The sequence below is a fragment of the Procambarus clarkii genome, chromosome 27, assembly GCF_040958095.1.
Source record: "Procambarus clarkii isolate CNS0578487 chromosome 27, FALCON_Pclarkii_2.0, whole genome shotgun sequence".
NCBI lineage: Eukaryota > Metazoa > Arthropoda > Malacostraca > Decapoda > Cambaridae > Procambarus > Procambarus clarkii.
The window spans coordinates 3,574,091-3,590,880 of NC_091176.1; the positions used below are offsets into that span (position 1 = coordinate 3,574,091).

Consider the following 16,790-nt stretch of genomic DNA (forward strand, 5'->3'; position numbering starts at 1 on the left):
AAGATGAGAGGGAGGGGGGAAGATGAGAGGGAGGGTGGAAGATGAGAGGGAGGGTGGAAGATGAGAGGGAGGGTGGAAGATGAGAGGGAGGGTGGAAGATGAGAGGGAGGGTGGAAGATGAGAGGGAGGGTGGAAGATGAGAGGGAGGGGGAAGATGAGAGGGAGGGGGGAAGATGAGAGGGAGGGTGGAAGATGAGAGGGAGGGTGGAAGATGAGAGGGAGGGTGGAAGATGAGAGGGAGGGTGGAAGATGAGAGGGAGGGGGAAGATGAGAGGGAGGGGGAAGATGAGAGGGAGGGGGAAGATGAGAGGGAGGGTGGAAGATGAGAGGGAGGGTGGAAGATGAGAGGGAGGGGGAAGATGAGAGGGAGGGTGGAAGATGAGAGGGAGGGTGGAAGATGAGAGGGAGGGGGAAGATGAGAGGGAGGGTGGAAGATGAGAGGGAGGGTGGAAGATGAGAGGGAGGGTGGAAGATGAGAGGGAGGGTGGAAGATGAGAGGGAGGGGGAAGATGAGAGGGAGGGTGGAAGATGAGAGGGAGGGGGGAAGATGAGAGGGAGGGGGAAGATGAGAGGGAGGGTGGAAGATGAGAGGGAGGGGGAAGATGAGAGGGAGGGTGGAAGATGAGAGGGAGGGGGAAGATGAGAGGGAGGGTGGAAGATGAGAGGGAGGGTGGAAGATGAGAGGGAGGGTGGAAGATGAGAGGGAGGGTGGAAGATGAGAGGGAGGGGGAAGATGAGAGGGAGGGGGAAGATGAGAGGGAGGGTGGAAGATGAGAGGGAGGGGGAAGATGAGAGGGAGGGTGGAAGATGAGAGGGAGGGTGGAAGATGAGAGGGAGGGGGAAGATGAGAGGGAGGGTGGAAGATGAGAGGGAGGGGGAAGATGAGAGGGAGGGTGGAAGATGAGAGGGAGGGGGAAGATGAGAGGGAGGGGGAAGATGAGAGGGAGGGTGGAAGATGAGAGGGAGGGGGAAGATGAGAGGGAGGGTGGAAGATGAGAGGGAGGGTGGAAGATGAGAGGGAGGGGGAAGATGAGAGGGAGGGTGGAAGATGAGAGGGAGGGTGGAAGATGAGAGGGAGGGTGGAAGATGAGAGGGAGGGGGAAGATGAGAGGGAGGGTGGAAGATGAGAGGGAGGGTGGAAGATGAGAGGGAGGGTGGAAGATGAGAGGGAGGGTGGAAGATGAGAGGGAGGGTGGAAGATGAGAGGGAGGGTGGAAGATGAGAGGGAGGGTGGAAGATGAGAGGGAGGGTGGAAGATGAGAGGGAGGGGGAAGATGAGAGGGAGGGTGGAAGATGAGAGGGAGGGGGAAGATGAGAGGGAGGGTGGAAGATGAGAGGGAGGGTGGAAGATGAGAGGGAGGGTGGAAGATGAGAGGGAGGGTGGAAGATGAGAGGGAGGGGGAAGATGAGAGGGAGGGTGGAAGATGAGAGGGAGGGGGAAGATGAGAGGGAGGGGGGAAGATGAGAGGGAGGGGGAAGATGAGAGGGAGGGTGGAAGATGAGAGGGAGGGGGGAAGATGAGAGGGAGGGTGGAAGATGAGAGGGAGGGTGGAAGATGAGAGGGAGGGTGGAAGATGAGAGGGAGGGGGAAGATGAGAGGGAGGGGGGAAGATGAGAGGGAGGGGGAAGATGAGAGGGAGGGTGGAAGATGAGAGGGAGGGGGAAGATGAGAGGGAGGGGGAAGATGAGAGGGAGGGTGGAAGATGAGAGGGAGGGTGGAAGATGAGAGGGAGGGTGGAAGATGAGAGGGAGGGGGAAGATGAGAGGGAGGGTGGAAGATGAGAGGGAGGGTGGAAGATGAGAGGGAGGGTGGAAGATGAGAGGGAGGGGGGAAGATGAGAGGGAGGGGGAAGATGAGAGGGAGGGGGGAAGATGAGAGGGAGGGTGGAAGATGAGAGGGAGGGGGAAGATGAGAGGGAGGGTGGAAGATGAGAGGGAGGGGGAAGATGAGAGGGAGGGTGGAAGATGAGAGGGAGGGTGGAAGATGAGAGGGAGGGGGAAGATGAGAGGGAGGGTGGAAGATGAGAGGGAGGGTGGAAGATGAGAGGGAGGGTGGAAGATGAGAGGGAGGGTGGAAGATGAGAGGGAGGGGGAAGATGAGAGGGAGGGTGGAAGATGAGAGGGAGGGGGAAGATGAGAGGGAGGGTGGAAGATGAGAGGGAGGGTGGAAGATGAGAGGGAGGGTGGAAGATGAGAGGGAGGGTGGAAGATGAGAGGGAGGGGGAAGATGAGAGGGAGGGGGAAGATGAGAGGGAGGGTGGAAGATGAGAGGGAGGGGGAAGATGAGAGGGAGGGTGGAAGATGAGAGGGAGGGTGGAAGATGAGAGGGAGGGGGGAAGATGAGAGGGAGGGTGGAAGATGAGAGGGAGGGGGAAGATGAGAGGGAGGGTGGAAGATGAGAGGGAGGGTGGAAGATGAGAGGGAGGGGGAAGATGAGAGGGAGGGGGAAGATGAGAGGGAGGGTGGAAGATGAGAGGGAGGGTGGAAGATGAGAGGGAGGGTGGAAGATGAGAGGGAGGGTGGAAGATGAGAGGGAGGGTGGAAGATGAGAGGGAGGGTGGAAGATGAGAGGGAGGGTGGAAGATGAGAGGGAGGGTGGAAGATGAGAGGGAGGGGGAAGATGAGAGGGAGGGTGGAAGATGAGAGGGAGGGTGGAAGATGAGAGGGAGGGTGGAAGATGAGAGGGAGGGGGAAGATGAGAGGGAGGGGGAAGATGAGAGGGAGGGTGGAAGATGAGAGGGAGGGGGGAAGATGAGAGGGAGGGTGGAAGATGAGAGGGAGGGTGGAAGATGAGAGGGAGGGTGGAAGATGAGAGGGAGGGGGGAAGATGAGAGGGAGGGTGGAAGATGAGAGGGAGGGTGGAAGATGAGAGGGAGGGTGGAAGATGAGAGGGAGGGGGAAGATGAGAGGGAGGGTGGAAGATGAGAGGGAGGGGGAAGATGAGAGGGAGGGTGGAAGATGAGAGGGAGGGTGGAAGATGAGAGGGAGGGTGGAAGATGAGAGGGAGGGGGAAGATGAGAGGGAGGGTGGAAGATGAGAGGGAGGGGGAAGATGAGAGGGAGGGGGGAAGATGAGAGGGAGGGGGGAAGATGAGAGGGAGGGTGGAAGATGAGAGGGAGGGTGGAAGATGAGAGGGAGGGTGGAAGATGAGAGGGAGGGTGGAAGATGAGAGGGAGGGGGAAGATGAGAGGGAGGGTGGAAGATGAGAGGGAGGGTGGAAGATGAGAGGGAGGGTGGAAGATGAGAGGGAGGGTGGAAGATGAGAGGGAGGGGGAAGATGAGAGGGAGGGGGAAGATGAGAGGGAGGGTGGAAGATGAGAGGGAGGGTGGAAGATGAGAGGGAGGGGGAAGATGAGAGGGAGGGTGGAAGATGAGAGGGAGGGGGGAAGATGAGAGGGAGGGTGGAAGATGAGAGGGAGGGGGGAAGATGAGAGGGAGGGTGGAAGATGAGAGGGAGGGTGGAAGATGAGAGGGAGGGTGGAAGATGAGAGGGAGGAGGGAAGATGAGAGGGAGGGTGGAAGATGAGAGGGAGGGTGGAAGATGAGAGGGAGGGTGGAAGATGAGAGGGAGGGTGGAAGATGAGAGGGAGGGTGGAAGATGAGAGGGAGGGGGGAAGATGAGAGGGAGGGGGGAAGATGAGAGGGAGGGGGGAAGATGAGAGGGAGGGGGGAAGATGAGAGGGAGGGGGGAAGATGAGAGGGAGGGTGGAAGATGAGAGGGAGGGTGGAAGATGAGAGGGAGGGGGAAGATGAGAGGGAGGGTGGAAGATGAGAGGGAGGGGGAAGATGAGAGGGAGGGTGGAAGATGAGAGGGAGGGTGGAAGATGAGAGGGAGGGTGGAAGATGAGAGGGAGGGTGGAAGATGAGAGGGAGGGTGGAAGATGAGAGGGAGGGTGGAAGATGAGAGGGAGGGGGGAAGATGAGAGGGAGGGTGGAAGATGAGAGGGAGGGTGGAAGATGAGAGGGAGGGTGGAAGATGAGAGGGAGGGGGAAGATGAGAGGGAGGGTGGAAGATGAGAGGGAGGGTGGAAGATGAGAGGGAGGGTGGAAGATGAGAGGGAGGGTGGAAGATGAGAGGGAGGGTGGAAGATGAGAGGGAGGGTGGAAGATGAGAGGGAGGGTGGAAGATGAGAGGGAGGGTGGAAGATGAGAGGGAGGGTGGAAGATGAGAGGGAGGGTGGAAGATGAGAGGGAGGGGGAAGATGAGAGGGAGGGTGGAAGATGAGAGGGAGGGTGGAAGATGAGAGGGAGGGTGGAAGATGAGAGGGAGGGTGGAAGATGAGAGGGAGGGGGGAAGATGAGAGGGAGGGTGGAAGATGAGAGGGAGGGGGAAGATGAGAGGGAGGGTGGAAGATGAGAGGGAGGGTGGAAGATGAGAGGGAGGGGGGAAGATGAGAGGGAGGGTGGAAGATGAGAGGGAGGGGGGAAGATGAGAGGGAGGGTGGAAGATGAGAGGGAGGGTGGAAGATGAGAGGGAGGGGGAAGATGAGAGGGAGGGTGGAAGATGAGAGGGAGGGTGGAAGATGAGAGGGAGGGGGGAAGATGAGAGGGAGGGGGAAGATGAGAGGGAGGGTGGAAGATGAGAGGGAGGGTGGAAGATGAGAGGGAGGGGGAAGATGAGAGGGAGGGGGAAGATGAGAGGGAGGGGGGAAGATGAGAGGGAGGGTGGAAGATGAGAGGGAGGGTGGAAGATGAGAGGGAGGGGGAAGATGAGAGGGAGGGTGGAAGATGAGAGGGAGGGTGGAAGATGAGAGGGAGGGGGAAGATGAGAGGGAGGGTGGAAGATGAGAGGGAGGGTGGAAGATGAGAGGGAGGGTGGAAGATGAGAGGGAGGGGGAAGATGAGAGGGAGGGTGGAAGATGAGAGGGAGGGGGGAAGATGAGAGGGAGGGTGGAAGATGAGAGGGAGGGTGGAAGATGAGAGGGAGGGTGGAAGATGAGAGGGAGGGGGAAGATGAGAGGGAGGGTGGAAGATGAGAGGGAGGGTGGAAGATGAGAGGGAGGGGGGAAGATGAGAGGGAGGGGGAAGATGAGAGGGAGGGGGGAAGATGAGAGGGAGGGTGGAAGATGAGAGGGAGGGGGGAAGATGAGAGGGAGGGTGGAAGATGAGAGGGAGGGGGAAGATGAGAGGGAGGGTGGAAGATGAGAGGGAGGGTGGAAGATGAGAGGGAGGGTGGAAGATGAGAGGGAGGGTGGAAGATGAGAGGGAGGGTGGAAGATGAGAGGGAGGGGGGAAGATGAGAGGGAGGGTGGAAGATGAGAGGGAGGGTGGAAGATGAGAGGGAGGGGGAAGATGAGAGGGAGGGTGGAAGATGAGAGGGAGGGTGGAAGATGAGAGGGAGGGTGGAAGATGAGAGGGAGGGTGGAAGATGAGAGGGAGGGTGGAAGATGAGAGGGAGGGTGGAAGATGAGAGGGAGGGTGGAAGATGAGAGGGAGGGTGGAAGATGAGAGGGAGGGTGGAAGATGAGAGGGAGGGTGGAAGATGAGAGGGAGGGGGAAGATGAGAGGGAGGGTGGAAGATGAGAGGGAGGGTGGAAGATGAGAGGGAGGGGGGAAGATGAGAGGGAGGGTGGAAGATGAGAGGGAGGGGGGAAGATGAGAGGGAGGGGGAAGATGAGAGGGAGGGGGGAAGATGAGAGGGAGGGTGGAAGATGAGAGGGAGGGGGGAAGATGAGAGGGAGGGTGGAAGATGAGAGGGAGGGGGGAAGATGAGAGGGAGGGTGGAAGATGAGAGGGAGGGTGGAAGATGAGAGGGAGGGTGGAAGATGAGAGGGAGGGGGAAGATGAGAGGGAGGGTGGAAGATGAGAGGGAGGGGGAAGATGAGAGGGAGGGGGAAGATGAGAGGGAGGGGGGAAGATGAGAGGGAGGGTGGAAGATGAGAGGGAGGGTGGAAGATGAGAGGGAGGGGGAAGATGAGAGGGAGGGTGGAAGATGAGAGGGAGGGGGAAGATGAGAGGGAGGGGGGAAGATGAGAGGGAGGGGGAAGATGAGAGGGAGGGGGAAGATGAGAGGGAGGGTGGAAGATGAGAGGGAGGGTGGAAGATGAGAGGGAGGGTGGAAGATGAGAGGGAGGGTGGAAGATGAGAGGGAGGGGGGAAGATGAGAGGGAGGGTGGAAGATGAGAGGGAGGGTGGAAGATGAGAGGGAGGGTGGAAGATGAGAGGGAGGGTGGAAGATGAGAGGGAGGGTGGAAGATGAGAGGGAGGGTGGAAGATGAGAGGGAGGGTGGAAGATGAGAGGGAGGGTGGAAGATGAGAGGGAGGGGGGAAGATGAGAGGGAGGGGGAAGATGAGAGGGAGGGGGAAGATGAGAGGGAGGGTGGAAGATGAGAGGGAGGGGGAAGATGAGAGGGAGGGTGGAAGATGAGAGGGAGGGTGGAAGATGAGAGGGAGGGGGAAGATGAGAGGGAGGGGGAAGATGAGAGGGAGGGTGGAAGATGAGAGGGAGGGTGGAAGATGAGAGGGAGGGTGGAAGATGAGAGGGAGGGGGAAGATGAGAGGGAGGGGGAAGATGAGAGGGAGGGTGGAAGATGAGAGGGAGGGTGGAAGATGAGAGGGAGGGTGGAAGATGAGAGGGAGGGGGAAGATGAGAGGGAGGGTGGAAGATGAGAGGGAGGGGGAAGATGAGAGGGAGGGTGGAAGATGAGAGGGAGGGTGGAAGATGAGAGGGAGGGGGAAGATGAGAGGGAGGGTGGAAGATGAGAGGGAGGGTGGAAGATGAGAGGGAGGGGGAAGATGAGAGGGAGGGTGGAAGATGAGAGGGAGGGGGAAGATGAGAGGGAGGGTGGAAGATGAGAGGGAGGGTGGAAGATGAGAGGGAGGGTGGAAGATGAGAGGGAGGGTGGAAGATGAGAGGGAGGGGGAAGATGAGAGGGAGGGGGAAGATGAGAGGGAGGGTGGAAGATGAGAGGGAGGGTGGAAGATGAGAGGGAGGGTGGAAGATGAGAGGGAGGGGGAAGATGAGAGGGAGGGGGGAAGATGAGAGGGAGGGTGGAAGATGAGAGGGAGGGGGGAAGATGAGAGGGAGGGTGGAAGATGAGAGGGAGGGTGGAAGATGAGAGGGAGGGGGAAGATGAGAGGGAGGGGGAAGATGAGAGGGAGGGGGGAAGATGAGAGGGAGGGTGGAAGATGAGAGGGAGGGGGAAGATGAGAGGGAGGGTGGAAGATGAGAGGGAGGGTGGAAGATGAGAGGGAGGGTGGAAGATGAGAGGGAGGGGGAAGATGAGAGGGAGGGTGGAAGATGAGAGGGAGGGGGGAAGATGAGAGGGAGGGTGGAAGATGAGAGGGAGGGGGGAAGATGAGAGGGAGGGTGGAAGATGAGAGGGAGGGGGGAAGATGAGAGGGAGGGTGGAAGATGAGAGGGAGGGGGGAAGATGAGAGGGAGGGTGGAAGATGAGAGGGAGGGGGAAGATGAGAGGGAGGGTGGAAGATGAGAGGGAGGGTGGAAGATGAGAGGGAGGGTGGAAGATGAGAGGGAGGGGGGAAGATGAGAGGGAGGGTGGAAGATGAGAGGGAGGGTGGAAGATGAGAGGGAGGGTGGAAGATGAGAGGGAGGGTGGAAGATGAGAGGGAGGGGGAAGATGAGAGGGAGGGGGGAAGATGAGAGGGAGGGTGGAAGATGAGAGGGAGGGGGAAGATGAGAGGGAGGGTGGAAGATGAGAGGGAGGGGGAAGATGAGAGGGAGGGTGGAAGATGAGAGGGAGGGTGGAAGATGAGAGGGAGGGTGGAAGATGAGAGGGAGGGGGGAAGATGAGAGGGAGGGTGGAAGATGAGAGGGAGGGGGGAAGATGAGAGGGAGGGTGGAAGATGAGAGGGAGGGTGGAAGATGAGAGGGAGGGTGGAAGATGAGAGGGAGGGGGGAAGATGAGAGGGAGGGTGGAAGATGAGAGGGAGGGTGGAAGATGAGAGGGAGGGGGAAGATGAGAGGGAGGGTGGAAGATGAGAGGGAGGGGGAAGATGAGAGGGAGGGGGAAGATGAGAGGGAGGGTGGAAGATGAGAGGGAGGGGGGAAGATGAGAGGGAGGGTGGAAGATGAGAGGGAGGGGGAAGATGAGAGGGAGGGTGGAAGATGAGAGGGAGGGTGGAAGATGAGAGGGAGGGTGGAAGATGAGAGGGAGGGTGGAAGATGAGAGGGAGGGTGGAAGATGAGAGGGAGGGTGGAAGATGAGAGGGAGGGTGGAAGATGAGAGGGAGGGGGGAAGATGAGAGGGAGGGTGGAAGATGAGAGGGAGGGTGGAAGATGAGAGGGAGGGTGGAAGATGAGAGGGAGGGGGGAAGATGAGAGGGAGGGGGAAGATGAGAGGGAGGGGGAAGATGAGAGGGAGGGTGGAAGATGAGAGGGAGGGTGGAAGATGAGAGGGAGGGGGAAGATGAGAGGGAGGGTGGAAGATGAGAGGGAGGGTGGAAGATGAGAGGGAGGGTGGAAGATGAGAGGGAGGGGGGAAGATGAGAGGGAGGGGGAAGATGAGAGGGAGGGGGAAGATGAGAGGGAGGGTGGAAGATGAGAGGGAGGGTGGAAGATGAGAGGGAGGGGGGAAGATGAGAGGGAGGGTGGAAGATGAGAGGGAGGGTGGAAGATGAGAGGGAGGGGGAAGATGAGAGGGAGGGTGGAAGATGAGAGGGAGGGGGGAAGATGAGAGGGAGGGGGAAGATGAGAGGGAGGGTGGAAGATGAGAGGGAGGGTGGAAGATGAGAGGGAGGGGGAAGATGAGAGGGAGGGTGGAAGATGAGAGGGAGGGTGGAAGATGAGAGGGAGGGGGAAGATGAGAGGGAGGGTGGAAGATGAGAGGGAGGGTGGAAGATGAGAGGGAGGGGGAAGATGAGAGGGAGGGTGGAAGATGAGAGGGAGGGTGGAAGATGAGAGGGAGGGGGAAGATGAGAGGGAGGGTGGAAGATGAGAGGGAGGGGGAAGATGAGAGGGAGGGGGGAAGATGAGAGGGAGGGTGGAAGATGAGAGGGAGGGGGGAAGATGAGAGGGAGGGTGGAAGATGAGAGGGAGGGGGAAGATGAGAGGGAGGGTGGAAGATGAGAGGGAGGGGGGAAGATGAGAGGGAGGGGGAAGATGAGAGGGAGGGGGAAGATGAGAGGGAGGGTGGAAGATGAGAGGGAGGGGGGAAGATGAGAGGGAGGGGGGAAGATGAGAGGGAGGGGGGAAGATGAGAGGGAGGGGGGAAGATGAGAGGGAGGGTGGAAGATGAGAGGGAGGGGGAAGATGAGAGGGAGGGGGAAGATGAGAGGGAGGGTGGAAGATGAGAGGGAGGGTGGAAGATGAGAGGGAGGGTGGAAGATGAGAGGGAGGGGGAAGATGAGAGGGAGGGTGGAAGATGAGAGGGAGGGGGAAGATGAGAGGGAGGGTGGAAGATGAGAGGGAGGGGGGAAGATGAGAGGGAGGGTGGAAGATGAGAGGGAGGGTGGAAGATGAGAGGGAGGGTGGAAGATGAGAGGGAGGGTGGAAGATGAGAGGGAGGGGGGAAGATGAGAGGGAGGGGGAAGATGAGAGGGAGGGTGGAAGATGAGAGGGAGGGGGGAAGATGAGAGGGAGGGGGAAGATGAGAGGGAGGGTGGAAGATGAGAGGGAGGGTGGAAGATGAGAGGGAGGGTGGAAGATGAGAGGGAGGGGGGAAGATGAGAGGGAGGGGGGAAGATGAGAGGGAGGGGGAAGATGAGAGGGAGGGGGAAGATGAGAGGGAGGGGGAAGATGAGAGGGAGGGTGGAAGATGAGAGGGAGGGTGGAAGATGAGAGGGAGGGTGGAAGATGAGAGGGAGGGGGAAGATGAGAGGGAGGGTGGAAGATGAGAGGGAGGGGGGAAGATGAGAGGGAGGGTGGAAGATGAGAGGGAGGGTGGAAGATGAGAGGGAGGGTGGAAGATGAGAGGGAGGGGGGAAGATGAGAGGGAGGGTGGAAGATGAGAGGGAGGGTGGAAGATGAGAGGGAGGGGGGAAGATGAGAGGGAGGGTGGAAGATGAGAGGGAGGGTGGAAGATGAGAGGGAGGGTGGAAGATGAGAGGGAGGGTGGAAGATGAGAGGGAGGGGGAAGATGAGAGGGAGGGTGGAAGATGAGAGGGAGGGTGGAAGATGAGAGGGAGGGTGGAAGATGAGAGGGAGGGGGAAGATGAGAGGGAGGGGGAAGATGAGAGGGAGGGGGAAGATGAGAGGGAGGGTGGAAGATGAGAGGGAGGGGGAAGATGAGAGGGAGGGGGGAAGATGAGAGGGAGGGTGGAAGATGAGAGGGAGGGGGGAAGATGAGAGGGAGGGGGAAGATGAGAGGGAGGGTGGAAGATGAGAGGGAGGGTGGAAGATGAGAGGGAGGGGGGAAGATGAGAGGGAGGGTGGAAGATGAGAGGGAGGGGGGAAGATGAGAGGGAGGGGGGAAGATGAGAGGGAGGGTGGAAGATGAGAGGGAGGGGGAAGATGAGAGGGAGGGTGGAAGATGAGAGGGAGGGGGGAAGATGAGAGGGAGGGGGAAGATGAGAGGGAGGGGGAAGATGAGAGGGAGGGGGAAGATGAGAGGGAGGGTGGAAGATGAGAGGGAGGGTGGAAGATGAGAGGGAGGGGGGAAGATGAGAGGGAGGGGGAAGATGAGAGGGAGGGGGAAGATGAGAGGGAGGGGGAAGATGAGAGGGAGGGGGGAAGATGAGAGGGAGGGGGGAAGATGAGAGGGAGGGTGGAAGATGAGAGGGAGGGGGAAGATGAGAGGGAGGGGTGAAGATGAGAGGGAGGGGGAAGATGAGAGGGAGGGGGAAGATGAGAGGGAGGGGGGAAGATGAGAGGGAGGGGGGAAGATGAGAGGGAGGGTGGAAGATGAGAGGGAGGGTGGAAGATGAGAGGGAGGGGGGAAGATGAGAGGGAGGGGGAAGATGAGAGGGAGGGGGGAAGATGAGAGGGAGGGTGGAAGATGAGAGGGAGGGTGGAAGATGAGAGGGAGGGGGAAGATGAGAGGGAGGGGGGAAGATGAGAGGGAGGGTGGAAGATGAGAGGGAGGGGGAAGATGAGAGGGAGGGTGGAAGATGAGAGGGAGGGGGGAAGATGAGAGGGAGGGGGAAGATGAGAGGGAGGGTGGAAGATGAGAGGGAGGGGGGAAGATGAGAGGGAGGGGGAAGATGAGAGGGAGGGTGGAAGATGAGAGGGAGGGTGGAAGATGAGAGGGAGGGTGGAAGATGAGAGGGAGGGTGGAAGATGAGAGGGAGGGGGGAAGATGAGAGGGAGGGTGGAAGATGAGAGGGAGGGGGAAGATGAGAGGGAGGGGGAAGATGAGAGGGAGGGTGGAAGATGAGAGGGAGGGTGGAAGATGAGAGGGAGGGTGGAAGATGAGAGGGAGGGTGGAAGATGAGAGGGAGGGTGGAAGATGAGAGGGAGGGTGGAAGATGAGAGGGAGGGGGGAAGATGAGAGGGAGGGTGGAAGATGAGAGGGATGGGGGAAGATGAGAGGGAGGGGGGAAGATGAGAGGGAGGGTGGAAGATGAGAGGGAGGGGGAAGATGAGAGGGAGAGTGGAAGATGAGAGGGAGGAGGGGAGATGAGAGGGAGGGTGGAAGATGAGAGGGAGGGTGGAAGATGAGAGGGAGGGTGGAAGATGAGAGGGAGTATATATCCACGCGTATATATATATATAATAAACATTACTGGAATAATGATTAAGCTCTTCAAAACGGAACAAAGTTTCTGATTCACTAAACTGTGACTGCTATACGCGTGGAATGCTAGCCACAACAACCTCACTGATCCATTCCTTGTCTGGGAGATCTGTACCCAGAGTTCGGATGACAAAAAACAAATACTGGCCACAGGTCAAACTGGTACACCTTCCCGCCCGTGAAGGTGTGTCCGTGGAAGAGTCATGTCTGGAGCACCACTCCAGGGCGTCAGTTGTCTTAAGTCGTCTCCAGTGTTGTTGCTCTCACTGTAGTAGCTACTGGAGGGAGAAGTCTGCCACCTCCTGCTCCATCTACGCCCCCATCACCACACACAAACATCTGACCGAAATCGGCAATGTGTCATGACGAATTTGGGTCAGTCGTTCGTTTCAGGGAGGAAGTATTGGATGATTAAGAAGACAATGATGATAAATGGCTAGTGAGGCACAAGGGGGGATGGGAGGGGCGTTGGTGAGAGACAGGTGGGTAATGGGAGGAAAACAGAGTGGAGGGTTGGGGGGGTGTGGGGAGGTGTGGGGCGTGACAGAGGGCTGGCACTAGGGGTGGCGGAAGCCTGGACGTGACCATCGTTGTCTGAACACTGGACAGTCGGCCGTGTTGTGCCTCCCAGTACACACCACAACTCTCGTGCTCCCGCCCATATAACACCTCTTACACTCCCGACACACTTCTCAGCGGCCCTACACACTATTCCACCTTAACTGTGTCCACAACCTTCAATACTGAGTGCTTACAAGAACCAGCTTTAACATTCGGAAACAAAAATACGTCGAATTCGTGTTCATTTCTGGGAGAGACAACTTACGTGGCTCACCAGGACACCTTTGGAGGCTCCGTCACAGCATGGCACACGGGTGACGGCTGCTCTGAAGAAGCCAATACACTCACAACACACAACCACTATGGCGACGGTGTCACAGGTGGGTGGGGGCTCCTTCCTGCCCCTGCACCAGCCACTCCTGCAGCTGCCCATGACCAGCCCTCGGGCCCCGGGCCCCACCACAACCCCCACACTCCAACATCTCCCCAACACCCGCTTCACCATGAACCAACTTCACCACCTCTTTTCCCAGTATCAGAATTCCTATAACCCAGCAAGCCAGCGACAACAACGGTGGCATACCACGACGACTACCACGACTACGGCCCCACGACCGACGGCTGCGGTTCATCATCAGGAGAGAAGGACTGAGGGGCCGCGGTTCGTGAGTCAGTTCCACTACGGGGATAACTACGGGGTGCGGCCGGCGGAGGACGACGCCATAGTGCTGCTGGTGGGTGTGTTCAACCTGCTGGCCGTGGTGGTCTACGCCGCCAGCAAGTACGTCAAGGGGCAGCCCGGGGAGCTGTCAGACCGCGTCATACACTGGCAGGTGCAGAAGGTGCTGGACGAGCTCGTCATCAAGGTCCACAGTTCGCAGTACGCTGCTAACTTGTTATCGCGCGCCATGCCCGACGCCGCCGCCGCCGGCAGGCAGGAGGCGGGCCGCACCGCCGCCCCTCGCTGGCCACAACTCCTGCAGGCCAAAATGGAGTGGATGGTGGAGCACAACACGACGGAGACGACCCGGTGGCTGCAGGAGGCCAAGGAGCGCCTGGTGACGGAGATCGGGTCGTCGCCGGCAGCTCTGGACACCGTGCTCCTCCACCCCAGGATATACAAGCCCCTGCAGGAGCTGTACGCCACGCTCGCCACCGACGGCGGCCTGACCTCCGTCCTGCAGCAGCTGAGGGCGGGGGGCGAGGAGCCGCGCGGCCTCTCCTCCCTCTTGACCACTGTCAGTAAGCTGAGTCTCGCCCAGCTACAGTCCGCCCTGGCCACCCTCACGGCGCTAGGACGCGCCCAGCAGCGGGTCAACGTCGTCCCCGTCGTGGCCTCTGCTGTCAGAGACAGTCTGGCCTCCCAGACCTCCGCGGGTGAGGGCAGAGCGGCCAGCGAGGCGGACCACTACATGAGCGAGGCTCTGCTGCAGCTCCTCCGTCGCTCCAAGACGTCACCGGGCCAGGAGTCCCGCTCAGCACCTGCCGTCAGCCGCCGTCGCCAATACAACTCACGGTACAGCGGGGTGCACGAGCACGACGCCCCTGAGGGCAGCCAGCGGCAGGTGGTGAAGCGCCAGGGCCTGGTGGAGGACGAGCACTCCCTGGGCGGGAAGCCGTCAGGGCACTGGACGGACCGGTGGTTCTCCCTGGTGACGCAGGTGTCCCCCGTGGGGCTGGACATGACCACCCTATACGCCAGGGCGCGGGCCAGACCCACCTGCCTCAGGGCGCTACTCTGCCGCGCCAACAACGCCTGGAGACAAGTGGGGCCCGTCCAGGCCTCACTCACCCCTTTTACCAGGTAAGTTCACCCTAGTAGTAGTAGTAAGTTCACCCTAGTAGTAGTAGTAAGTTCACCCTAGAAGTAGTAGTAAGTTCACCCTAGTAGTAATAGCAGTAGGCATCCATCAGTCTCAGGAGACTATGGAGTTGCACTCTGGTGTCGGCCTGGTCTGAAGTGGTCTCACCAGGGCGCAAAGCCAGAGTAGGTTGATTCGGGGGAGAAGCTGTTACCCAAGCAGCAGGTCTCCCCTCTCCGCGGTGATGTAAGTCTCCAACGGAAAGGCATACGCCAATACGATTGGCGTATGTTCACCCTACACCTCTCGTAATTATACCTTTACCAGGGATATAGTTACACTATATACCCCGCTGTAATGTTATATAGCCCTAATGGCTTGGCCGTGTCTTCTGATAGTTCCCTTCCCTTGGGTGTATACAGCTTATTTTAGGTTAAGGACAAGGGGCCAGATTCACGAAAGCACTTACGCAAACACTTACGAACCTGTACATCTTTTCTCAATCTTTGGCGGCTTTGTTTACAATTATTAAACAGTTAATGAGCTCCGAAGCACCAGGAGGCTGTTTATAACAATAACAACAGTTGAATGACAAGTTTTCATGCTTGTAAACTGTTTAATAAATGTAACCAAAGCCGTCAAAGATTGAGGAAAGATGTACACGTTCGTAAGTAGTTGCGTAAGTTCTTTCGTGAATCTGGCCCAAAGTATACTTGGTGGTTGATCAGCAAGCAACCGGCAGACCTGCCCAGTATAAGAAGCCACAACCACCAAACCTGCGCGTCAGGTCCTCAGGTCCTGAGGGCACCACACCACTCACCTCACGGCCTCCTCCCTCCCTCAGTAAGTCAACTCACCTGTAAGGAAAATACAAACATTTAACAAGATACTACATAAAACACTATATAAATGAGATGAATAAACTTACCATTACAGTAAACAGTTCACGTAGCCCTGTCCACGTGGTGAGACGTAGCCCTGACCACGTGGTGAGACGTAGCCCTGACCACGTGGTGAGACGTAGCCCTGTCCACGTGGTGAGACGTAGCCCTGACCACGTGGTGAGACGTAGCCCTGACCACGTGGTGAGACGTAGCCCTGACCACGTGGTGAGACGTAGCCCTGACCACGTGGTGAGACGTAGCCCTGACCACGTGGTGAGACGTAGCCCTGACCACGTGGTGAGACGTAGCCCTGACCAGGTGGCGAGACGTAGCCCTGACCACGTGGCGAGACGTAGCCCTGACCACGTGGTGAGACGTAGCCCTGACCACGTGGTGAGACGTAGCCCTGACCACGTGGTGAGACGTTGCCTTGACCACGTGGTGAGACGTAGCCCTGACCACGTGGTGAGACGTAGCCCTGACCACGTGTTGAGACGTAGCCCTGACCACGTGGTGAGACGTAGCCCTGACCACGTGGTGAGACGTTGCCTTGACCACGTGGTGAGACGTAGCCCTGACCACGTGGTGAGACGTAGCCCTGACCACGTGGTGAGACGTAGCCCTGACCACGTGGCGAGACGTAGCCCTGACCACGTGGCGAGACGTAGCCCTGACCACGTGGTGAGACGTAGCCCTGACCACGTGGTGAGACGTAGCCCTGACCACGTGGCAAGACGTAGCCCTGACCACGTGGTGAGACGTAGCCCTGAGCACGTGGTGAGACGTAGCCCTGACCACGTGGTGAGACGTAGCCCTGACCACGTGGTGAGACGTAGCCCTGTCCACGTGGCGAGACGTAGCCCTGACCACGTGGTGAGACGTAGCCCTGACCACGTGGTGAGACGTAGCCCTGACCACGTGGTGAGACGTAGCCCTGACCACGTGGTGAGACGTAGCGCTGACCACGTGGTGAGACGTAGCCCTGTCCACGTGGCGAGACGTAGCCCTGACCACGTGGTGAGACGTAGCCCTGACCACGTGGTGAGACGTAGCCCTGACCACGCGGTGAGACGTAGCCCTGACCACGTGGTGAGACGTAGCCCTGACCACGTGGTGAGACGTAGCCCTGACCACATGTTGAGACGTAGCCCTGACCACGTGGTGAGACGTAGCCCTGACCACGTGGTGAGACGTTGCCATGACCACGTGGTGAGACGTAGCCCTGACCACGTGGTGAGACGTAGCCCTGTCCACGTGGTGAGACGCAGCCCTGACCACGTGGTGAGACGTAGCCCTGACCACGTGGTGAGACGTAGCCCTGACCACGTGGTGAGACGTAGCCCTGACCACGTGGCGAGACGTAGCCCTGACCACGTGGTGAGACGTAGCCCTGACCACGTGGTGAGACGTAGCCCTGACCACGTGGCGAGACGTAGCCCTGACCAGGTGGCGAGACGTAGCCCTGACCACGTGGTGAGACGTAGGCCTGACCACGTGGTGAGACGTAGCCCTGACCACGTGTTGAGACGTAGCCCTGACCACGTGGTGAGACGTAGCCCTGACCACGTGGTGAGACGTTGCCTTGACCACGTGGTGAGACGTAGCCCTGACCACGTGGTGAGACGTAGCCCTGACCACGTGGTGAGACGTAGCCCTGTCCACGTGGCGAGACGTAGCCCTGACCACGTGGCGAGACGTAGCCCTGACCACGTGGTGAGACGTAGCCCTGACCACGCGGTGAGACGTAGCCCTGACCACGCGGTGAGACGTAGCCCTGACCACGCGGTGAGACGTAGCCCTGACCACGTGGTGAGACGTAGCCCTGACCACGTGGTGAGACGTAGCCCTGACCACGTGGTGAGACGTAGCCCTGACCACGTGGTGAGACGTAGCCCTGACCACGTGGCAAG

At 59.1% G+C, this 16,790-nt stretch overlaps 2 protein-coding genes across 3 annotated transcripts in view; one reads left to right on the forward strand and one right to left on the reverse strand.

Annotated features, from left to right (window-relative positions):
- Positions 1-16,790, reverse strand: part of LOC123762736 (uncharacterized) — a 197,803-nt gene that overhangs the window by 87,064 nt on the left and 93,949 nt on the right. The window lies entirely within an intron of this gene.
- LOC123762735 (uncharacterized) overlaps positions 12,505-16,790 on the forward strand; it is a 51,713-nt gene continuing 47,427 nt past the window's right edge. The window contains exon 1 of the mRNA XM_045749465.2: positions 12,505-13,998. Within this exon, the coding sequence (XP_045605421.2) occupies positions 12,557-13,998 (1,442 nt within the window). The 5' untranslated portion in view covers positions 12,505-12,556. The remainder of the gene's footprint in view (positions 13,999-16,790) is intronic.